The sequence below is a fragment of the Ahaetulla prasina genome, chromosome 1 (genome assembly GCF_028640845.1).
Source record: "Ahaetulla prasina isolate Xishuangbanna chromosome 1, ASM2864084v1, whole genome shotgun sequence".
NCBI classification, from domain to species: domain Eukaryota; kingdom Metazoa; phylum Chordata; class Lepidosauria; order Squamata; family Colubridae; genus Ahaetulla; species Ahaetulla prasina.
Genome location: NC_080539.1, coordinates 88,886,741 through 88,912,371, shown reverse-complemented (window position 1 = coordinate 88,912,371; position 25,631 = coordinate 88,886,741). Strand labels below are relative to the sequence as shown.

Below are 25,631 nucleotides of genomic sequence, written 5' to 3'. Positions count from 1 at the left end.
CAGGCTAAAATCTCTAATTACCCTTCCTCCATAATATCAGACTCCATATAAAGGCTCAATGCTGACATCATAGCACTGCCATCTTCTCTCTTGTTAGCCTTTCGACTTCTGTTCATCCTGCATGTGCAAAATGGGGCAGACTTACATCGCAGGAAAGAGAACTGCCTTGCCACTATGCTTACAATTCAAACTAAGAATTGAACACATTTTACAAATCAAAGCTAAAACTTGGTTTGTTTAATCTTTTCAAATAATTTTAAGTGTGTGGTAATGTTATTGCTATTTATATAGCTAATTCCTCAATTAAATGCATTTAGACATCTTCTGACGTCACTAGAATTTATTTCCAAGGATGCATGCTTACATTAACCAACAGAGGTTACTTTAATGTTCATTTAAATCAAAGCTGAAATTTTTAACAGAGTAAGCAAAAACTAGAATTATACCTTTGAATCTATAGCCCTTTTGGTCAAATTATAGTCTTTCTGACAGTAAAAGTCACATTATTTTTAAAAATGTATACTGATTTAAAGTACAGAAAATTAAAGTGCAGAAACTAAATGCCTGCATTCAAAAAAAAAAAAAAAAAAAAGCAAAATCCCCATATAAACGTCATTAAATATTTATATAAATGTATTCAAGGAGAAAATGAGCTTTTATTATAGATATATAGGCTAAAATGATAATCCCCTAAGTAGCTGTCTTTTCAGATGGGGTTGTTTATAAATTCATTCTAATATGGTATGTTGGAAAACATCTGAATATTTTCAATGAAGTTAATTTCTTCGAAGATATTCATAAGTAGAGCCCTGAGGCTTTCCAAAATAAACAGGAAAAGAATTCCAAGAGTATGATTATTTCCTGATAGATAAGTTTTACTGATGATAATAATTTCAAAAATTAGACGGATTGGGGTATTATAATATCTCCTCTTCCAGTTCAGAAATTCATAGACCATAGCTTTCAAAATCAGGGGACTTCAATGGGGATCCCAGTTTTCTCAAAACAGAGGGTGTGAATTGATCGTTTCATCAGTTCTTATATAAGTATGGGTTTCCTAAAAGTTTCTCTATAATTTTTTTTTTTAAACTGACTGCAGATCAAAATTCTATTTCAAATATTGTTTGTTCTTGGATAGAAAGAGCAAATTAGAGGTGGAGGTTTGTGTAATGTGGCTACAGGGACAGATCTGGGCTAAAGAAGAATCTTTTTCTCTATGCACCTCCCTCTATGCACCAACCCAACTACTATGGTTGGTTCTGAACATTTTTTTTTAAAAGTCCCATATGTATAATAAGCTCCTGCCCTATTGAGACATTCATTCTCAATATCCTCAGTTTAATTAAAAATGCTAATACAAAAACATTTCTACTTGCAGAAATAATTCAATCTGTGCAACCTATCTATAGACTCAGTCCCAATGGGCTCTATTTAGACAGAAACCCTTGATAATTACATGCCTCTCAGAGACCACATCTGCTTTCTGTCAGGTAGAGTAAGATTTATGCAAAAAACTACCTCTTATATTTTTCTGATTATAAGCACTGAAGACATAGTAACAGAAGTATATATATATCCATACTATCAAAAAAATATGGGGGAGCTGAAGACCCTTTTAAAATAACTCTCAATCAAAAGCTCTGCAGGGTTCTGAAGCACAAATGGAGATCTGCACAAGCTGGAATTGTTCCATTCACTTCATTTCTCCTGATTCTGAATAAATGGAGCAATTCTTGCTTATACTAGAGATATGAAAGCCTGGGGGAAAACAGGGAGGGATGGCAGAATATTCTTGATTTGTTTTTTCCCATTTTCCTAATTTAAAAAAAATGGAAATTTGGAGGGTTTTTTTTACAAAGTAGAAATATTTTCAATATAAAAGCCTTTTAAGGCAATATTTTAGCATATTGTTTTAATTCTGGTTACTCCTTTATAGGGCATTTGAAATTTAAGTCACTATTTAAGAACATCTAGTCTTTATTAATAAGCACTGCATATATGTGAATGTGCAATTAATATATATGATAGATGGATGGATGGATGGATCGATGGATGGATGGATGGATGGATGGATGGATAGATAGATAGATAGATAGATAGATAGATAGATAGATAGATAGATAGATAGATAGATAAGAGAGGAAGGAGGAGAGAGAGAGACAGAGACAGAGACAGAGAGAGAGAGACAGAGACAGAGACAGAAACAGAGAGACAGAGATAGAGAGATAGAGATATAATCTCCTTCAGGCCTTGGTACTTCTCCAGTGTCTCATACTCCTTCCTGTTGTTGCTGTTATTTGGCACAGTTATATCAATCAAGATCATTATCCTCTGCTCCTTATCTACGACTACAATGTCTGGTTGATTGGTTAGTAACTGCCTGTCCCTCTGGATCTGTCAAGTTCCACAGAAACTTAGCCCTATTATTTTCCGTGACTTTTTGTGGAATCTCCCATCAGGATTTCGGAGGGTCTAGCTAGCCTACGCACTGTGCAGATGTTCCTGTACACAATTCCAGCTACTTGATTGTGTCATTTAGCATGTATTCATCTTACGCCCTACCGCTATTTATTGCATTGTCGCTGAGGCTTCTCTGCAGAGTCTATACTTTAGGTTAGGGATGTCAAACCCGATTGCATCTTGGACCATGTCATGATATAGCGGGATTGTTTTTGCATTTGTGGAGTTGGGGTGGGCATGGCCTGCATGCGCCAAATCTGCCCTATGAGCCACGTGTTTGACACCCCTGCCTTAGGTCCTGCCCAGTATGAAAAACCCCTGCTTTTATCTGGTGCTTAGTGCCTGTTCTTGTGCTGCTATGATTGGTGCCTCAATGCTGTCTTGAACTGAGTTCCAGTGTTGTCTTCTATGGTTCCACTAAGTTCTTGAAGAAGGTTCTTAGTGTCCTATTGATTTTGCATAGTGTGTAGCAATGCACGATTTTGCATTCGTGTGTATGGCATTGAGTCGTAGGCTTTCTTGTAGTCAATTCAAGCTGTGCATAGATTAGTCTGTCTAGATCCTGAGTCTTGAGCAACTGTTCTACCTATGAGCTACTGGTGTTCTTGACCCACATGTGATACAGATACATGTTTAGTAGTTGGATTTGAAGCAGGAAAGATACTTCATGGGCACATGATCAGCAATACATGATACCAATACAGTAATAGAGATCCAGCAGTCGGTCAAGAACATGAAGGTTGCCACCTGAACTGGCCAATACAAGGAAGGACTGTGTTGAGCATAAAACCTCCCCACAAGTAAATAGCACAGTTCAACTGCAGGCCAATAACCAGCCTCTCCATAACATGGAAAGTCCAATCAAGCATCCTAACCTTTTTTTGAACTATTACCATCTGGCACAGGGTACAGGATAATAAAAACAAGAACGAATAGGCTGAAAAACAGCTTCTATCCCAGGGCAATAACCATATTGAATTTTACAGTATAGTGCAATATCGGATTTTCAATTTCAATTATATAGAATGTAAAGGATGTATGTTTGTGTTTTTATTTTTATAGTTATAATGTACACTGAAAACGGCATTTAATTTCATTGTACCATGTGCAATGACAATATACTAAACTAAACTAAACTAAACTAAATTAAACTAGACTAAACTGCCAAGCTACAGATCCATATGGACCAATACATGAACACAGGTTGGAGAGTTACCATGTGGAACCAAGAAAAGATGGTGTGTTTTTTTTTAAAAAAAGATGCCACTGACAGGTACAGTGAGTGTGTACACACCAGATCCAATGTACCTTTATCTCTTGGGATCAGAATGCCTGCACATCATGCTTACCAGAGATGGGGCAGGCATAAAGTAGAAATGGAAGCACAGAACAACCATAGGCAGCATATGATGAGTTTGGGAAATCCAGGTAAGAAAATTATAGGTAAAACAATATCTTGGCTAAGGTAACCACTTGCGAGTTATTGCATACAATCCTACATTATCCTTTTGGAAAAAAAGAGATCACTTTATAATAAGCTATGGTGATCATTAAAAACATTTATAATAAAAAGATAAAGTCAAAGCAGAAAGAATCAGCTCCACAGCAAATATGCTAGCATCCAAACTGGACAGAATCTCATCTACAGTGTGGTCAAAAATATGGTGTTTTATTTTTCTTTGTTTTTTTCTTTAATTTTATATTGTTTTTACTTTGTAAAATATCTCTTTAATAAAAAAAATAAAAAAAGAAATATGTTAGTCTGCATTCAAAATGAAGTTTTGAATTTGAAAATGTTGTTTTCAATTCTAAGAACACATTCCCCATTCAAGACTAGGAAGCTTCCCTGATGTAGCAATGGAACTCAAAAGGAACTAGTAAGTAATAGTAAATCTTATGGACGTGCACTGTGTGAAAACATCTCTCTGGCCATACAAAAACAGAGCTCAGCTCTAGGATGTCATGGATATCTGTGTAGGAATAGGAAATCTGGAAATGTGATGTACATAAATAGTGAAGAAGAACCAGCTGTAAACGTGTGTTTTCAGAAGAGTGTTTGACCCTTCATTAATTTAAGAGAAAGGGAATATAGTAATTTCAGCTGGTTTCTCCTTTCTCCATTGACCTCTCTGCTACATTAGAATCTGCTCCCACAGATTGGGAGAACCTTCAGATCATCATGGAATACAATTGGGAATCTGAATGGACAAGGTCTGATATGTGAAAAACACTTTCATTCTACTAACAGATATCTACCAGGTTGAAAATGCTTCCACAAGCAGAAAGTCGATTTTTAATTCATTAAAAGGTATCACTTTATACAGCCATTGCTTTGGGCTGTACAAAGGTGTATCTTTAAGCGTCAGATACAATAAAATGATGCTTTTATGTACTAATATAGACATAATGCATTTCATTTCTTAGAGAAATAAACTTAAAATATAATTAATAGATCTTCAAAGATTTCTGTTTTTCTCCAAATCATCAGGGGGAAATATAATTTTTCTCTGCACCTCTTCAAAACACGTTAGGAGCATTTTTACACCTCTAGTTCAGAAATCCATCCATGTGTGTATCAGAGTTCCCAAACATGATCTTGAACTGCTGGATCATGTCTAATGTGTTTAAATGTATAACATTTAGGATAAACTTGATTGCATGCTTTGCAATCTATTGATCGACTTTTATGTATATAAAATCACTATGACCAGTTATTTTTATGGTGACATTTCAGCACTGCAGCTTTCTTTCCCTGCCTATAAATACCCAATACTTTGAACATATACAGCATCTACTGGGAAAATCAAGAATGTGCCCAACCATATCACTAAAAGTGCAACTGGACATCTCTGAATTTGTAAGTGCATTTTTTTCTGACCTTGATGTTTGTCTTTATTCTTCCATCTTTGAGAAAAATAGAGAAAAGGTAGGCTCCTCCACTTTCAACATAAAATATCATTGAGAACCTCAGCAGTAGAACTATTATCCTTTTTTCCAAAGGCCCTAGATTTATTACTGATTAGTCTTTATAGCCCATATGCTACTTTTCTCACTCATGTTTGTCAATCCAAAGGTGTGTCTCCTTGTTAATCTTAATTATTCTTCATCCATTTTCTAGGTCTAGATTACAGAATTCTGACCATAAACCTCCCAGTTGCCAATGTCAGTAGCACAATGGGACACACAAGAATAGACACACTCTGCAGCCCCAGGGGGGAAGTTACTCAAGAATTCATCCAACACATTTACATCCCAGTGGACTGAGCTACTGTACCTGACTTTCCCAACATAAAGTCTTCCTGAGGTTTTGAACCAGAGCTTCCATCAGCCAAAAACACCATGGCCATCAGCTTGGCAATTGAATTCTTCATTTAGGTGACAGAAGCTTTGGTGCACAGCAATGTAGTCCCTCCCCCAAAAAAACAATTCAAACTAATTCAACTACACAAGAAGCTATACATAACTCAAGTCATCTTATCTAATGTACTTTAGTCATTGCCTCTACATGAAAATAATTCTTAATCCAGTCACTCCTCTGAACTAAAAACACAACTTGATATAAGATTTTTCAGAATTGAAGATAAACTGTTTTCTGAGAGAAAAACAGAATTTACCGTTTTATAGAATAGAATTTATAGAATAGGTATGATAAAGTAGAACTGGAAATAGAATTTTCTGATCCTTTATGCCCAAATCAAATAACATTAGAGCTCCAAAAGCTAATACAAATATTTCTTTAAAAATAGTTTTAAAATGTAAGTTTAAAAGAGAGATCATACCAGCCTACTCCACAACTTTGATGAATCATATAGATGAAAATTGCTGGCCAAAAATCTTCATAAGGACCAATGTCAAAATGAAATCTGTTAAAATAAGAAATATAAAATTAGGAGAAATAAAATTACTTTCACATTTGCTAAAAGTATAAATATACAAAGCTGGTTTCATTGATCAGAGTTTCTTCTTTTCAACATTAAAAAAGTCCCGTCTCTCAAGTAGAAATCATGCATATTTGATTCATACTGGCTTCTAACAAAAATATGCAGAAATATGTAACATCTCATGCATTAATGAATTTAGTCCTTTATAAAACAAAACAAAAATGGATTGCTAGAACTTAATGAATGAGACCATTTGTGTGGGAAAAGAGAATATTGGCACTTCAAAGAGGGGCACTTCCATAGCATCTATCCCCAATCTCCCAAATAATTTATGTACTATTTTCAGACTATGACTGGAAGGGATGAAGAAGTCCACTCCCATCAGGCACATTATCAATCTGTCTTAGATCCAATTAAATATATGTAAGTGCCCTGACAATATATGCAATTGCCCTGTTTATTCTAAATTCCTTAGCTGAATAGAGAAAATTGTATTCTTTACAACAGGGGTCTCCAACCTTGGCAAAGCTGGCTGAGGAATTCTGGGAGTTGAAGTCCACAAGTCTTAAAGTTGCCAAGGTTGGAGACCCCTGCTTTACAACGCCTAAAAGAACTTAAAGAACCATCTACTACCCACAAGGAAAAACCATTATGGAGTATCCCACCAAAAATTGTAAAGAAAACTTTGAAAAAGAAAAGCTGCATTAAAGTCTGATGAATAAATATTTAGAAATCAGAATATTTAATTAGAATAAATTATGGTAATGATAATGAATAATTATAATAAATCATTATCTTGATTATAATGAATAATCAAGAAAACAATTATCAAACTAGTTAATCCAGAGTTCTCAGTTAAAGTGCAAATACTTCTTTTCTTTGGAGAAGTCTTTAATGTGGGAAAGGTGGAAAGAAAGAGAAGAAAACAACCAGCACAAGACAGATGGACTCAGTTACAGTAGTAATGTGTGCATTGTCTGAAATCCAGAAGGACAAAGTTGGAGACAGATCAACCTGAACAATATCTATCTAGATGGCCACTAAGGACTGACACTGACTTCATTATACATAATCAATAATCAATTATAATAAAATATACTTTTGATTATAACAAATGTGTACCATATTTAGGTGATAACAAATAGTAAATGTGTCATTAACAATGTAAAATGAAATAATGTAATCCACACATTTCACATTATATTTTATCTTGTTATTCAGTTATATTTTGTAATCTCAATATCCATAACCTCACATTAAGGATCAGCACGACAGAGCTGCCAATTGTGTGGATACTATTTGTCCCTGTATTGTTCTTGTGTACAGCAGATGTTCTATTCCCATTGCTTGAACTTAATAATAATACCCAGGTGCATTAGAAACATAATCATGTGCTGCAGAGATCTGAAATCAACTGTACTGTTTACACAAATGATTAACATATCATGGTTATTATGGAACCATGGGATACTCCCAGCATATCTGAGCATCTGCATATTTATCAGAACATACACTTGAGGAATTATCTGCCAATCATAACAATAATCAGTGAAGTACTTATCAACAATTTCCTTGCCATTAATTTCTTAGTGAGATACAGACTTAAAGGAAATCTCAATACTGAAAAAGAAGCTAAACAGGTGAAACTGATATTTATAGAATAAAGTAAAGGTAAAGGTTCCCCTCGCACATATGTGCTAGTCGTCCCCGATTCTAGGGGGCGGTGCTCATTTCCATTTCAAAGCCAAAGAGCCAGCGCTGTCCAAAGATGTCTCCGTGGTCACGTGGCCAGCATGACTCAACGCCAAAGGCTCACGGAACACTGTTACCTTCCCACCAAAGGTGGTCCCTATTTTTCTACTTGCATTCTTTACGTGCTTTCGAACTGCTAGGTTGGCAGAAGCTGGGGCAAGTAACAGGAGCTCACTCCGTTATGCGGTGCTAGGGATTCGAACTGCCGAACTGCCAACCTTTCTGATCGACAAGCTCAGTGCCTTAGCCACTGAGCCACTGCGTCCCCTTATTTATAGAATATTTCAACCCACTTGAAATAATAATAGGACAATTGTATGTCTGAGTTGTGTGTGTGTGTGTTCATGTGTGTGAAGGAATATTCCTTAGGAAAAGATTTGAGGAAAGGATTAAATTGCCCCATAATGATCCAATCTCCTTCCCTAATTGATCGCAGCAATCTATTTCAAGACATCCATATTAAAATATTTGGGCCTTTAACAATAGCATCTACTACATTCACAATATTTATCAAGGTTTACGTCAATATCAATAATATACTATAAAAACATACTGTTCAATGTCTCTGCAGAGTTGTGGTGGGAGTTTGCAATCCATTAGATTTTTCCATTCTTCTGCTGTACAAACACTGTGATATGAAAGCTTCTCCATTGTTACCCGATATATACATTCTGAATGGTGAATTCTGTGATACATCTGAAATAATGGTTTAATGAAATAAGTAAACCCTTATTTGAACAAAATTCTTAAGGGTTTCAAACTGAAACGTTATTTCTTGTTAGTTCCACCTATCCAAACATGCCGTTTCTTAAGAGCAATCAGACATAATTTAACAGGAAATAATTTGTTTTGTTTTTCTTCCCTTTCACAGCCTTCTGGACTGCTCCATCATGGTGGGGACATGTTTCTAACAGGGATGACTAAACAATCCCAGGAATGTCTACTAAGAGTATATAATTCCAGCACGGTCATCCGAATTGCCCAGCCAAAGCAAATAGGCACCATTGGAGATCTGCAATATAGGAAGATGCTGGAAGTGGGTGACACTTAATGAGAATTACCAATGCACCATTTCATACTGCATAGGAAAAGGCAGTGTAAACCACTCCATTATTCTCCCAGTAAAGTCACATGAATAGAAAATATAAAGTGACTGAAGATGTCGTGTTAGTAGATAAGCCTCTCTGGTTGGACAATATTCAACATGTTACTGAGAAAGAGCTGAGAATGTTTCATGATTATGACATGGCTAGATTAATGCATTTGGGAGCCTAGTACTTGATGTTACCGTAAAGGAAAAGAAAAACTGAAATTGTAAAGCAAAATTATAATGGATTCATGGAATACAAGAAGCATGAACAATGGAAAAGGTCAACACAGTGAAAGATGAAATGAGCCAACAACTCCTTGACATACTAGGCATCACCAAATTGAAGTGGACATAATTTGGATCCATTCAGTCGGAAGATCATACCGTTCATCATTCAATACACAATATCAAAGAAGGAATGGCACTGCTTTTATAGTCAGGAAGGATGTAGCATAAAAAGGGTGTAGCATTGGAAGGACACATTAGGAACAATACTTGGCTATAATGCAATCAATAACCAAATAATATTAATTAGACTTTATGGGCAACCCCTTAATATAATAATTATCCAAGCTTATGCTCCAACCACCAATGCAAAAGAAGAAAAGGTTGACAGTTTTTATAATTAAAGTCAATCTAAAACCAACAGAATTTGAAAGCAGGATGTGCTGTTTGTGATTGAAAATTGCAGCATCAAAGTTGGAAATATTGCAGAGAAAATTATGGCCTAGAAACCTGAAATGAAGTAGGATATGGTTTACCAATTTCTGTTAATCCGATGATTTCTTAATTTCTAGTTGTTATAACACAGTCTTCCAGCAACCAAAACATTACCAGATGGAGTACACAGAAATCAAATTGACTATATTATTGGTACAAGAAGATGGAAGAGCTCAGTTATTGCAAAGAAATGGCTAAGGGATGATTGTGAAACAGTTTATGTGCCAAGTGCAAGCCAAACTAAAGTAGAGGAACAAAGCCAAACAGCTTTTGCAATATGATCTTGACCATCAACCCCACATTGGCATGAAGAATATCAGGAATTAGTGTGAAGTCCTGGATCTCATTGATAGGGGTGTACTTTGGAATATATTGTATATCTTTTAGTTGTTATAGAAGAAGAAATATAAGGGGGGAAATGGTCTCCAGGGTATCTGTGCACAGTAATATTTGTATTTTTTCCTCTTTTTTGTATTTAGATTTATACATATTATGTTTGTATTATCTGTATTCAAAATAAAAAAATATTTTTTTTTTAAAAAAAGAGAGGGGTGTACTTGTGGAATGAAATCAAAATATTGCTAAGAAGCATTATGAAAGGGAAAACCAAGAAATAAAAGAAAGCAAACAGTATGTCAGACCAAATGGTGGAAATTGCCAAGAAGAAATCATAGCCAAGGAAGGCAAACACCTGAGAAAGGAACTTTACAAAGTGACTCCAAACTTAATTGATATGCAAAAGGATATAAATGTGCAGAAAGTAACTGAAGAAGATCAGACAAAGATGAAAGGTTTATCCTGACATTAAGTTAAAATCCAAGAAGATACTGGAGATATTCCCAAATTATAAGAATCTGTAATACCAGAAGATAACATTAGATCAGCATTCTGTTATTACCAGTCTAAATTGATAGGATATCTGCAGAAATATGGCAAGCAACAAAAGGAAAATCTGAAAACTTCTAACCAAAGTATATCAGTGAATCTGGCCAGCAAATGGAAAGACATGAGTTTACTTAGGAGGCTTAACAGTGTGTGCAAAATATCACAAAATATTATTAATTTTCCATGCCTATAAAATAATGCTTAGGATCATCCAATTCAAACTGCCTTTTAGGACCAACTATTAACAGTAAATGAAGTAATGGTCAAGAATGAAATATGCTGTATTTTATGCTGTAGACCAGGGGTGTCCAAACTTGGTCCCTTTAAGACTTGTGGACTTCAACTCCCAGAGTCCCTCAGCCAGCAAAGCTGGCTGAGGAACTCTGGGAGTTGAAGTCCACAAGTCTTAAAGGGACCAAGTTTGGACACCCCTGCTGTAGACTAAAATATATGAAAAATGGTTGTAGGAATTGGATATGTCTAGTTTAATGAAAAGAAGGACTTGGGGTGATAGCAATGTTGCAATATCTAAGGGGCTGCCACAAAGAGAGGGTCAACCTATTCTCCAAAGCACCCAAAGGCAGGACAAGACGCAATGGATGGAAACTGATCAGGGAGAGAACCAGTCTAGAACTAAGCAGAATTTCCTGACAGTTAGAACAATTAATCAGTGGAATAACTTGCCTCCAAAAGCTGTGGGTGTCCAACACTAGAGGTTTTTAAGAAGAGATTGAACCCCTATTTGTCTGAAATGCTATAGGATATCCTGCTTGAGCAGAAGGTTGGACTAGAAGACCTCCAAAGTCCCTTCCAACTCTGTAATTCTATTATTCTGTACGGATAGCCCTTGACTAACAACTTTGTTTTGTGACCATTTGAAATTGCAATGCACTGAAAAAAGTGACTTATGGCCATTTTTCACACTTTTACAACTGTTGCAACATCCCCAAGATCCTGTGATAAAAATTCAGATGCTTGGCAATTGACTCCTATTTATGACGATTGCAGTGTTCTGGGGTTATGTGATCACCTTTTGCAACCTTCTGACAAACAAAGTCAATGGGAAGCAAGATTTACTTAACAATTGTATTACTAACTTAGCAGTGATTCGCTCATCAACTGTGGCAAGAAAAGTCATAAAATGGGGTAAAACTCACTTAACAACTTAATTTTGGGATCAATTGTGTCATAGGTCTAGGACCATCTGTACACCTAGTAGAGTAGTTATGAAGACCTTGGAAAAGATATTAAGATGTTGTAATGTCTTCACCTACAAAGATCAGAATTGGGCTTTTCTGTGTGACACTTTCACGATGTGAAAGTTGGACTTGGAAAATGTAGAATATAAAGAGGACTGTTGTTTTTGAACTTTGGTTTTAGAGAAGACTCCTGAGAAAACTCTGGATAATCAAAAATAGACAAACAAATGGATAATTGAAAAAAATCAACCCAGAGTTCCCACTTGAGGCACAAATAATCAAAATCAAATTATCATACTTTGTGTGAAAATCTAACTCCCCATAGAGATGGAAGGAAAGAAAAAAGAATGATAAGCAGCAAGATGGACAGACTCTATTAAAGATGGGTGCACTGTTGGAAGACCTGAATAACTAGGTTTGAGGTAAATCATCCTGGAGTAAATTGTTTGATAACTAAGAGTCAACACTATCTCATTGGCACATCATCATCATCATCATTATCCTTATCAAAGAAATAAAAATGTTTAAATATTTTAAATCAAGAACTTAATACAAACAATCCCACAATATCAGAATCAGTTTAGTTCTTGTAATCACCCAATGTACTAATTATTAGCGGTCAATATATTATATTAAAAATAATGTTATTTTGGTTCATCTTGCTATTTTTCTAGAGCAAAACTTACATTAGCACAGTGTAATGCCAAAGCACAAAAGACCGCAAACATTTTAAAATTGTTCTCATCCGTTTTAGAAAAGGCACTTCCAGTTAATTTGTTCACCATCTGCACAACACCTATGACACTTCCTCGACTCACAATAGGCATGCATAAAATATTCCTTGTTGTGTAGCCTGTGTAGAGATCTACCTCCCTAGAAAATAGAAAGGGAGGAAAGAATAAGAAAAGAAAAAACAGTCATTCATTTCATGGTAATGCATTCATTTTATTAACAATAGTACTGAACATTTTTTTAATGAGTAATCCAATGGCCCCTTGGGAAGTCACATAGATGTGTATGTGCAGTCAACCTTCCTTCATAAAAGAAAGGCTGTCCTTAGAGGCCAGCATTAATCTTTATCAGCAGTTGCTACTCCAGTGGATCTAACACCCCACTCCTTACTTTTCACCATAATACCTCTTTCCAAAAGTCATTAAAGGAGGCTGGCCCTGGTAGCAATATTTTCACAGTTGTAGGAAAATAAAGATAATTGAAAAAAAAACATGTGAAGGAAACAAAAAAAGTGGTCCCACCATTTCATAACACATGAATGTTAGGATTCCTCTGGTCCTATTCAAACTATTTCATATACATTGATTTGTTAAAATGCACACAACAATCTTGCAAAGTTAACAGCATTATTTTCTTCCAATTAATAAATAATTCCAATAGTGTATGGGATATACATATTAAGTTGTCTCTGGCACTTAGGGATGCAGTTGACTTGAGAAAGTTTTTGGGAAAAATAATAATATTAAGCTGAAGCAGAAGTGTAAATAAGTGATTTATCCTAATGAAAAACTACATTCTGTGCAGTTTTATAAATCTATTAGACATGTAACGTACATATGACAAATTGGCAAACTTAAGCAGAAGTTAAATGTAGTACACCTCAAAGATTTCAAAGCCTATGATTTAACCACCTCATTAGCTGTATATTATGAATATGCTTTTCATTTGCAAATGTATGAACTTTTCAAAAATCAAATAATTAGCATTCATTCTCCTGGTAACAATATTTTAAAGGGATAATATAATTCCCATATTAATTCATAAAGAAAACAATCTTCAGCAAACATACATCAGTTTTAATGCAAAACTATAAATATATTTTATCTTTAATTGGTAGCTGGAGATTATTTACATTAAAGGAAACAGCTGTTTCTTTTAAACAATCTATGTCTTAAAATGATATCTATGAACACTTCCTGTCCTTAGGTAAATATGCTCTCTAACTTTGATCAGGGATCCAATTTTATATCCAGTGTTGGAAAAAAGAAATTCTTACCTGGAAATGTTGCTCTTGTGGGAGGGCATTTAGTTCAGAAAAAGTCCAGCCTCTGATGCTGAATAGGCAAGGCTAGGAAACATTTCCTAAGGAGGTAGGACTTCTTTAGATCTCCAAGGTAATGCCAAGGTAGGAGATTATAATAGGCAAATCAACAAAATAAAAATAAAAAAGTTGCTTGCTAAAATAGAAGTACTGGCCACCTTGATCAATAGTATCAATGGTTAGAGAGGATCAGGATTGTCTCACAGGTTGGGCAAAATGATTTCTTGCCTATGAGAAGAACTGAAATTCAGTACATAAGAATTTCCTTTTCTCCCCTTCTAGGCATGAGGACATTCACCTCAGGGATGTCAAAAAACAAAACAACAACAACAGGATAATGCATCACATGTTTAACTACCTTCAAGATATCTGAAGGAATAAGCCATGATTTCCTCTAGAAGTGGATGGAATATTCGGTATTCTAATTCCCAAAGAACTATGACTGTAGACAATTTATTTTTCAGGGTTCCAGAGGAAAATGAGAGCTAGAGTTGGGCTAAAGTTTGAGTCCCTTCTATATAGAATCCCTTTTTCAGAGATGTTCTATGTAAAAGAAGTCAAGATGTTCTATGTAAAAGAAGTCAAAATTTCTGTCAAGCTATGAGTCACATTATTGATGTTTATCAGCATTTAAGATCTGTATTATTGACATTCTTCGATATCTGAAGGTTTCTGCAAACTGTGTTCTTCACATGCTGATGGAAGAGATAAAAGCTTAAGAGTTGAAATTTGCCACCAATTGTCATCAGAATTTAGGTGAGGAATTTCTTCACAGCATTGTGGCAAGTTAACAAAACATAGTCTTATTGTTATGACTTAGAAATGAAGGATCAGTCCATGAAATATCAACACAAAGTTTCACTTTCAAAAATTCAAAACTCAGATTTGGTAAGTAAAAATCTATGGTTACAGTTTTTGGGACATAGATGGTGTTATTCACATAGATATTTTTGAACCTGGAATTGCTATCAGTGCTACACTGCAATGCTCAAAACTTTGATACAATGATTAAGCACAGTTCACAAGCATAAGAAGGGCATTTTGCTGCAGAATGATTGGTGTCTGGTTCTTAAGTCTCTAGAAGTAACAGAATGTTGATTCTGAAGGAAAATAATACAATAACCAAATAAAGAAGAATTATGTGGGGGGAAAAACTATGCCTTTTTTCTTTCTATTATTCCTTTAATGCCTGAGGTAGGGTAAAAAGAATGTTCTCCTGCCTTCTAGATCACTATCAAATGCTGCTCCATGTGTCTACAATCTCAATTGTTGATACAAATGAACTCTTCATTAAATATTAAAGAAGGATTCTGTTCATGAAGTGCTTCCTCTGACACAAAAACAGACATGATTTTTACTTGTGTGGGCCTCCAAATTGAAGGATAAGAGAAGACAAGTTGAAATACTTTGTAGGAACTTAAGACTCTTGGCCAGTTGAATTCAAATCCAGCATTTCCCAACATTAGGGGAGAGATGAAATGGCCAAATCAATAATGCTCCACAGCATGAAAAATGGAACAGAAATTATGGTGGTTAAACATGAATGTTAAAATGTTTCTCTCCACTTACTTTTTTTTTTTTTTTTACTTCTGGTTTGCACGCATGCTCTTTCTTTTAATGTATTTCCCTCAGCTTCTTTCAAGAGCTCCAAACTTTCTTCCCTTGATTAAGGGAAGAAAAACTCAGGGTGTCTAGGAAGAAAGCTTGCTTCCAAAGGTAGCCCTTGTTAGCCTTTTCCATCTAATCCTATAGACGGGACATTTCCAGAACTGAATGCGCTCACACCTATGAGGGGAGAAAGCTATAAACATTGCTATCAGACACACACACACAAAACCTATCTTCAGGAATTGTTAGTCCTGGTTTGAGCCACATTTCTTCTGGAAACTGGATACACTGGAAATAGCAGAAACTTTCTTACCATATATTTCTCTTCTGTATAGAAGACATTCCTCAACCTTGGGATGTCACTACGAATACATTGGCTGGATTTTTAAAAAAAAGTTTCTCGAAGAGAAATGGCTGATTTGTTCTCCTAGAGCAAGCATCCTTTTAGCTCCTGGCCTGGAACAGAACAAAACTATATATCTATGCTACAAAGTCCCAAAGGTGCTTTTCAAAAGGCAACTGGATTGCCTTGTTGTTGTTTTTTCTCATCCAAGAAACTTTTTCGCTTCTGAGAATGAGAACTGAAGAAGCTTCTTGCATGAGAAGCAAAATATTTTTGAGAAAAAACCAAAAAGGTCCACTTGCCTTTTGAAAAGCCCCATTGGGACAATCATGACCTGGGTGATTGAGAATCTCCATAGACATTTATGCCACTGAGACTATCCTGTGTAAATAAACATCAGCATTTCAGAGCATGTTTAACTTGAGTTACCATCCCAAAACTAAGAAATGCCTCTGAGAGAGAAGAGAATTTGTCTTACCTGAAGAACTAAAATCATTTTAAAAATCAACTGCATAAAAATGCATTAAATATTGTACACATGCCAAATGTATGCTGAAAGCCTAATGAATTTCTACCTGTTAAAACGTGGATCTGCATAGGCATCGGGTATGTTGAGGACTTCACCAGTTCTTGCTACTTGACCAGCTATTCCTTTTTCAATAGAAAATCTGCATATATGTAAAGAGATACACCCTATTAAAGCAATATGCTGATACGAAACAGTAACACTTGTAACTGATGAATGTCATTCATCTCTAGATAGTATCTCACAAGTTGGGACAAAAGGCAAAGTTAGAGCTATTTTAATAGAGCTTATTAATTTGTGTATATATACACACAAATTAATAAGATCAAGAACGAAGCAATAATATCATCAACATCTCACTGTAGCAGGATCTGCTCCCAAAGTACTTTTATAGTAATGAAGATATTTTAAGACTACTGTTTTCCCTGAGCCAGGTGCCCTCATGAGTCACCTCATTCCCAAAAGATTTCCTGGAAAATATTCTGCACAATATAGTGTCACTGATGTTATGCTAAATTTGTAACGCCTTGTGAAATGACCAAATAACCCAATAGGTTTTCTCTTCCCTGAACAGATTCCCTAGATTATATTTAGATTAAAAGTCTGTATTTTGTTAAAACAGTAGGTAGGGATATCACTTTTGCCTAGACTCTGGAGTGGAAAGCCTTAAGTAAGCCCCCATGTTTCCTAAGAGGATTGACACGGTCAATGCACATTTTCCATGTAGAATTTAAGGGGGAAAAAAATCTCAAAAATGTAACATTAATTTGATCCCCTGGGAAAATACAAAGGGTTGCTCTTCTTTGGTTTTAGCCCCTCTGAACTAAGTTTTAAAGAAGAGGAATTTCAAAAAGTAATACCAGGTTTTTCAAGAGAGACTTTGGAATCACTAAAAAAAATAGGCTATATTTGGTGGAAGATGATTCCATGCTATGAAATTAAGGAGGCAGTTATGAAAAATGCATTGCTTATTCAAAGAATAGAGAAAATTGTTTTCTATGCCATCATTAATATTATGGTACACAATGCTGAGAAATTGCCTTTTCAATCACACAGAACCAATCTCTATTACCAAATAACTATTTCCCATCTCCATCTAAATTCCTAAAGTATCTGGAAATACAGATAGATATTCTTTAAATTGACAGAACATAGAATCATAGGGCTGGAGGGCACCTCAGAGGTCTTCTAGTCCAACCCCCTACTCAAGACAAGAAACCTTACACCATCCCAGTCAAATCATTGTCCATTTTTGAAAAACTCCAATGATGGACCATCCACAACTCCAGGGGAAAAACTATTTCAGTGATTAATTGTTCTCATTGTCAGAAAATTTCTTGGTCAGCCAATTGTGGATTTATTTGGTGGTGGTACTGTCTATCCCACATTTTTTTTATCTTATCAAGAAGTCTGATGTGGTTTACTTTGTCAAAAGCCTTACTGAAGTCCAAGTATACTATGTCCATAGCATTTCGCTGGTCTTTATCAAAGAAGGCAACAAGATTGTCTGATATGATTTGTTTTAACAAACCCATGTTGGCTTCTAGTAATCACCTTGTTCATTTCTAGGTGCTTAAAAATCCTCCATTAACTTCAATGAGAATGAAATCATAGAATGATGAAAACTGTCACAGTATCTGTAAATACAGACAGAAGTTGAATTAAAGTATGAAACTTGTAAAAACAGACTACTCTTCTTACCTTATTTCTTTGGTCTTCCTGAAGACAGGCTTCCCTTCATGTACTTCTCCAATATCAAACAAGTCTGAATACAACTCATTGTTCTTCTGATCTACCTGGAAGAGGGCACAGCGGTCTGCATTCACCAGGTTTTTTGCATATATCTACAAAGAGCAAAGCTGGATTAACCAAAGTGGGCATGGGACAAGGCCGAAATTGTCTTGTATACTGAGAGTAATTAACCTTAAAATATATACAATTTCTGTATGGCAATAGGTAGATGGTTATATACTATAGGCATGTTCTGCTTACCTGTGATTTCATGTTGAGAGACCCATTAACTTTGATTAAACTATTTGCTCCAAGATCAGGCTTCACCAGTCTGCAATCGCAGACGATGAGATCCTAAAACCTCTCAATCTTCACAAATATGGTACATAAAAACTTCAGATATTGGGAATTTTAATCTAACTAAAATTTTGATGTTTGATGATTGATTATTCAAAGGGCAAATGCAAACTATTTTTTTTCCTTGGGATAATGTTCAAGTCACTGCATTATTCCGGTAGTAAATAATAAATAATATAACAATTTGTAACAAAAAGCTCTTTAAACAACATCTGTATTTTTATATTTAATAAAGACTATAATACTGATACTCTTTTTTTCCAAAAGCATGGTGCAGATAAAAACACATATTTAGCTCAAATTACATTTCTTTCCCAATAACATATATTTATATAATGAAAAAGCAAGCTGAAAGAAAGTAATTTATCACTGTTTTTATAAAATGTACTTAAACAAATAGTCAAGCAAGTTCTAACATATAAAGTTACTATTAAGAGAATAAATAAAAGGTTCAGTTCAACATGTAACTTTGAATCTCTACAATTTAAGCATTTAAAGATCTCTAGAGAGACATTTCTGTTGCTAGACTTTTAATTATTGAATTTAATACTAATTTTACATTACATATTAAAGTTTTGTATTTTGTTTGTTGTTAATGTTGTCTCCTGCTGAGAGTTTAAATAAATGGCAGGATATAAATGTTATTTATTTATTTTATTTTATTTATTTTATTTAGTATTTTATAAATAAATAAATATAAATGTTATAAACATTTAATAATCAAAAGCTCCTCTTCATGTTTTGTTAATTCTCCTTTCCTCCGATGCCATCTTCTAAAGAGACCTCCAACTCGCTAGAGGTTATCTGCTGCTGGGACAAGGGTTTACTAAGGAAAGGAAGAATTAGCAAAAACCCTTTTTTTTTTTTGAGACAGGAAGAATTAATGAACATAGCTCTGCTCAAGTTTGTTCCAAGCTACTGTTGGCAAGTGCTCGTTGTTATAGAGTAAGTTACTCCAAAGTGTCTCAGATTCATTTTGAAGCATATGAAATAATTTTAGAGACAAATGTTATTTTGCTTTGAATCCCATCATGCTATCTCTACCATTATTTATACCATTGTCATCATTTTTTCCAGGTAACATATCAAAAGTTAGATATCAGATCCATAATCATATCGTTAAAAATTACCTAGCTGCTCTTCCCACTTTGAAAACTTGTATACATGTTTTATATTGTTTGTAAAAACTTTAAATTATGAAAGCATAATTGCTGAATGAAGGAGAGACGTATATAGGTCAGAAATAACAATAACGTAAATTCTGTATACCCCATTTCAAAGATTATATGGCCTGAATAATACTGAAATTTAAATAAAAGTTACCTTACCATTATATTTTCAAGTAGAGAATCTATTGCAACTATGTTATCAAAGTAGGTTCTGTAGAAGAAGGGGAAAAAAACCAAATTTCTTATTGTAATGAAATTATTTTCAAACTTTTATCATGATCTAGATTGTTTTAAATTTACTAATTTAAAAAAAATTTTTTTACTTATTTCAGAAAGCTATAAGTTTTTTTACTGATCTAATTTTCTAGCTATTGGGGTCCAAAAGTTATCTCTAACAATGAAAGGAGTTATGAATCATATATAAGACCTATAAGATTGGTACACCAAAGGCAACTACTAATCCCTATGAGTTTCCAGTGGAAATTTGGGATTTCTCCCAAGGAACTGATTAAAGTTCCATCACCTTGGCAGCAGTTGTCCAACTTTGAACGCAATTTTATCAGCAGATGCCTAGAATATTCCTTACGGAGGTTATCCGGGTGATCCAGTGGCTTGCTGTAATGGCTTGTGGGCATGACCTTGGGAGACTGGGAAAGAGATGCCGCCTAGGGAACAATCAGATAAGAGGGAGCACAGTCCATAGCTGCATGGTTGACAGAACAAGAGGCTCAGGAGGGACGGTGGTCCCTAAATTATAAGTTTATTTCCTAATTGGTCAGGTTTTAAATCAGTATCTGACATCATTGTCAGATGCTACTGGATGCAGGAAAAAAAATCCTAAATAAAACAAATGTAGATCTGTCAACCCAAATACAAATTAGGGTCCGTGTGTAGAATTAATGCATAATGCATTCTCCAATTCTTGATCTAGAATACCTGGTTTGGAATGGTGTCTGTGTCACGGATTCTTTTTTAAGTCGTACCAAATTAGATTCAAGAGAGACGAAAAGCACTGAATCCTGGATCAAGTGGTTTCTTAGATCAACCCTGACTGCCCTTTAGAAGGCCAGATCTTGAAGATGAAACTCAAATACTTTGGCCACCTAATGAGAAGGAAGGACTCACTGGAGAAGAGCCTAATGCTGGGAAAGATGGAGGGCAAAAGAAGAATGGGACAACAGACAATGAGGTGGCTGGATGGAGTCACTGAAGCAGTTGGCATGAGTTTAAATAGACTCCAGAGGATGATAGAGGACAGGAAGGCCTGAAGGAACGTTGTCCATGATGGGTTGGACATGACTTCACAACTAACAACAACATACAGGGGGGACTTTTTATTTTGAAAACCAAAAATATTCTATAAAGGTAATGTTCAGTAAGATGTGTGCGTGCGTGCACACACATGCCCACATACATGTGCATATATGGGCCATTTCCTCTAATCCCTATCCTATACTTTTACAATTAATATTACAATATTTCCTCTATATTATACTATTACAGTAACTAATACTATGCCTTATAGCCATGATGGCGAACCTATGGCACGCGTGCCACAGGTGGCACACAGAGCCATATTGGTTGGCACGTGAGCTCAGCTCCACAATGCATGTGCATGCCGGCGAGCTGATTTTCGGACCTTCTGGGCCCACCGGAAGTTGGCAAACCGCCTGTTTATGGCCTCCAGAGGGCCTCGGGGGGGGGAGGCCCATTTTGCACTCTTCCCAGGTTCCAGAGCCTTTTTAGGAGTCTGGGGAGGGTGAAAACGACCTTGCCCACCACCCCAGAGGCCCTCCAGAAGTCAGGAAACGGGCTGTTTTCGGCCTCCGGACGGCCTCCGGGGCGGTTGGGAAGGCCATTTTCACCCTCCCCAGACTCCTAGAAAGGTTCTGGAGCCTGGGGACAGTGAAAAATGGGCCCACCATGCCATCGCATGCCAAAAGAAGGGGGAGTACGGGCGTCATGCACACATGTGCAGGGTGGCGGGGTGCATAGAATTATGAATGTGGGCACGCACGTCCCCCCCCCCATATTCCCCCTGCTTTTGGCACACAATGGCAAAAAGGTTAGTCATCACCGCCCTATAGTATTGACTGTGCAATTGACTATATATCAGAGTTTTCTTCTTACAAAACCTATTCAGTCTTTTTTCTTCTCTCTGCAATTCTATCTATTTTTTTCCTCCCTCTGTTAATGGCCCATTTGTAAAACACTTGCACATTTTCAGGCTGTGTTTCTGCTTGCTGGGACTTTATACTTGGTTCTTATCTGGGCTGTCAATTTCCTTGGAAGGAAAGGCACCTTCTTTCTTTTGGGTGCTGCATCTTGCAAGTTACTGGTGGCTGCAGAATTCCAAAAAGAAATGTGATATTGTATCGTACCCTAATCCTCTATTCCCATCCCGTCCTCACTTGTGTCAAGGTTGCAGCTTTATTGTAGACTGTATTATAGAATATTATTTGAGTGGAAATTATACTGCCTATTATAAAATAATGATCATGTGGACCTGTTCCTAGATTTAATTTATGACTATATAGGTGGTTCTTATTTAGTGACCATAATTAAAATTAAAATCAATGCTATGTGAAACCATGACTGTGTTTATGATATTCTTTCTTTTGCTTTACAGACCTGCAAATGTTGGAAATGGGAGAATTGGTTGCAAAATTACTTTTTCAACATCATCATAACTATGAACAGTCACTATATGAGGCAGTCACTAAATGAGGACTATTTATAATAACCTCTCCTTATTCATATTGTATGCAACTGCACAGTGAATATTCTTAAACCAATTTCCAGAGCAATGAATAAACCACGATAAATATATCTATATTAATTATTTAAAAATAATCATAATATGGCTGTAGAGACTCACTTTCATGACACTTACTTTGATACGTCAAGCAGGAAGTCATTCAGTTCAGTCTGTTTGGCCAAACCCTTGGATACCTGATGCAAATGTTGGGAACACTATTGCTTATTTAAGCAGAAGGACAGAATCAGAATGAATCTACAAACATAGCTATTACCTGTCTAGGATTTGCTAAAAAGAAATAAAGCAAGGAAATACATATGTAAAATTCAAGCCTCACATATGTCGTACTTCAATTTGAGGTTCATTGTGGACCTTAATAATAATAATAATAATGATAATAATAATAATAATAACAACAACAACAACAACTCCTCTAATCATACATTTGAAAAATGGCACTGACCTGAAAATTACTCACTGCCTTTTTTTTTTTTTCAGAAAAGTGGAGTATTAGCTCAAAATGCAAACCTGATCTGGAGTGATCTCAAATTAGAAGGAATTATTAGAAATACACAAATGATAAAAAAAGGCCTTCAGCTTAATGTCCACTTTTTTTTTTTTGCAATATCCAAATATTACAGAACAAACTAATAATATTAAGTTATTCTTCCTAGGAAAATTAACATTTAATCCAGAAACTTACCTCTACTTGATGCATTGCTACTGAGACCCACGCAAGGTTTGCTACTGCAACCTGAAAAAAACCACAAACTTTTGTTTACTTGGAAGACAATGAAATTTGTGTTTTGAAAATTCTAGCAACATTTACCCATATTTGGGTTACGAAAGCAATAATGAAAGTTATGCTTCTAGCAAAAAGGTTTACCAGTTTAAATGACAACTAGGTAACTGGGTTACATTATTTATGTTATTTATTTTTCCATTAAATATTACATTTTTAGGATCTACTTGATAAATACACTACTCAAGTTATCTAGCAGAAAATTAAAATAAGAACATGAATTAAAACAATAACGTTAAAATATCATTATATAAAAGACTATAAGGTAAAGGTTCCCTCGCACATATGTGCCAGCGCTGTCCGAAGACGTCTTCCGTGATTATGTGACTCAATGCCAATGGCACAAAAAACGCTGTTACCTTCTCACCAAAGGTGGTCCCTGTTTTTCTACTTGCATTTTTTATGTCCTTTCAAACTGCTAGGTTGGCAGAAGCTGGGACAAGTAACAGGAGCTCACCCCGTTATGCAGCACTAGAGATCCGAACCGCTGAACTGCTGACCTTTCGATCAACAAGCTCAGCAGTCTTAGCCACTGAGCCACCGCAGCCCCTATAAAAGACTATAGAAATGTGCAAAACCTTTGGAGTCATCTTGTCTGAAATCTCCCTTACAACAGGGGTGGGCAACTGTGGTCCCTTTACGATCGATGGCTGACTCAGGAATTCTGGGAGTTGAAGTCCACAGGTTATAAAGGGACCAGAGTTGCCCACTCCTGCCTTACCACCTTTTGAAAATGTTCTGATTCTCTTCTACCTATGACAAAAGTGTTCCAGATTCAAAACAGTCAATGCCTGTAATACAGTTGGAAATGTAAATGAAATGCTTTCATTTAATATAGTTGATCATTTAATACAAAATAATAGCTCCTCCCATCTCATAGTCTTTGTGGAAAGATAGCACTACTTAATCATATTAATGTCCATGGTGATGATAGCGAACCAATGGCACATGTGCCAGAGGTGGCATGCAGCGCCCTCTCTGTGGGCACGCGAGCTGTCACCCCAGTTCAGCTCTGCTGCACATGCGCACACCTCCCACCAACCAGCTAGTCTTTGGATCACTATCACGCAGGGGCGGGCATGTGCGGGGTGTGTGCGTACATGCATGAGGAGTGGGGCACATGTGTGGGGTGCACACACATGCATGGAGCTGCACACGTGTGTGGGGGTGTGGCAGGTGCGCAGGCAGCACGAGCATCATGGGGCACGGGGGGGCACATGCATGCACAGGGCCGTGTGGGAGGGGGCTGTGCATGCATTGCATTTTATGGGTTCAGGCACGCACATGCGTGCGCTTTGGGCACTCGGTCCAGAAAAGGCTAGCCATCACTGCCAAATACACTGCCTTTAAAATGCCAAGTTACCCAAAGCCGAGAGTAAAAAATGATATGGAAACAAAAATTTAAAAAAAAAAAACACCTTGGTTTAACCCTAACCTATTTTATTTGAAATACAACTCAGATGCTATCACCACAATATCCCCAAAAAGAATTATATATGAATATGCTCACTGCTACATTTAAGATTTACCTCTTGGTGACTGAGATGGAAAGTTTCATTACCCCATTTTCGATAAAGCTCCAGGATACCAATTAGATCTCCAAGCACGGTCACAATTGGCAAACAAAGTACAGACTTGATACGAGTCCCTGATTCCAGCCCAGTTCCTTTTGGAAACCGTTCATCCTAGAAAGGCAAGTGCTGTTTTATTAATGATATAATATTTAGTTCATTTAAAATGAAAGTTTTATTAATAACTGGTTAGCTAAATATTTAAGCAAAAATTTACTGATTCTCTCCCAGAGATTCTGTCCAGAGTTGAAAAGTAGAACTTAGAATAACTTTATTGCAGGACTGTCAAACTCATGTCATCACGTGGCATCACATGATGTATCAGGACTCTTTTCCTCTTTGCTAAACTGGGTGTGGGTGTGGCCAGAGCATGGCACATCCAGCCCATGGGCCGTTGAGTTTGACAGCCCTGCTTTATTGTCACTTTAAATGTACCCTAATCAGCATACATTAAAGTGAAATTTCGTTGCATAAGCTCTCAAAAGGTCACCGCTTCCAATATACACTACATAAACATGACAAAAAATAATAAAATAAAAGATATGCATGTAATTTAAATAATTATAATTATTATAATTTAATGTAAAACACTTGATGCTAAATTGTGGCAAAGAATTGCAATGATCATCACCATCAAGCTTTAATGGCCAGTGCAGAAAGCACATTACGTTGATAAGATGCATGGAGAAATATATGGACCCTTCGAATGAAATGATCTGCATTGGT

The 25,631-nt window shown here is 36.0% G+C and overlaps 1 protein-coding gene across 4 annotated transcripts in view; it reads right to left on the bottom strand.

Moving 5' to 3' along the window:
* PDE10A (phosphodiesterase 10A) overlaps positions 1-25,631 on the bottom strand; it is a 146,008-nt gene that overhangs the window by 17,190 nt on the left and 103,187 nt on the right. Inside the window, exons 7-16 of one of the 4 annotated variants that reach the window (XM_058167997.1) lie at positions 24,864-25,019; positions 23,236-23,286; positions 22,668-22,747; positions 19,934-19,985; positions 18,219-18,361; positions 16,567-16,659; positions 12,674-12,860; positions 8,647-8,789; positions 6,240-6,323; positions 22-117 (exon numbers count right to left, since the gene is read on the bottom strand). In XM_058167997.1, coding sequence (XP_058023980.1) covers positions 22-117; positions 6,240-6,323; positions 8,647-8,789; positions 12,674-12,860; positions 16,567-16,659; positions 18,219-18,361; positions 19,934-19,985; positions 22,668-22,747; positions 23,236-23,286; positions 24,864-25,019 — 1,085 coding nt within the window. The remainder of the gene's footprint in view (positions 1-21; positions 118-6,239; positions 6,324-8,646; positions 8,790-12,673; positions 12,861-16,566; positions 16,660-18,218; positions 18,362-19,933; positions 19,986-22,667; positions 22,748-23,235; positions 23,287-24,863; positions 25,020-25,631) is intronic. The other 3 variants (XM_058168001.1, XM_058168010.1, XM_058168020.1) reach the window with 3 other exon arrangements.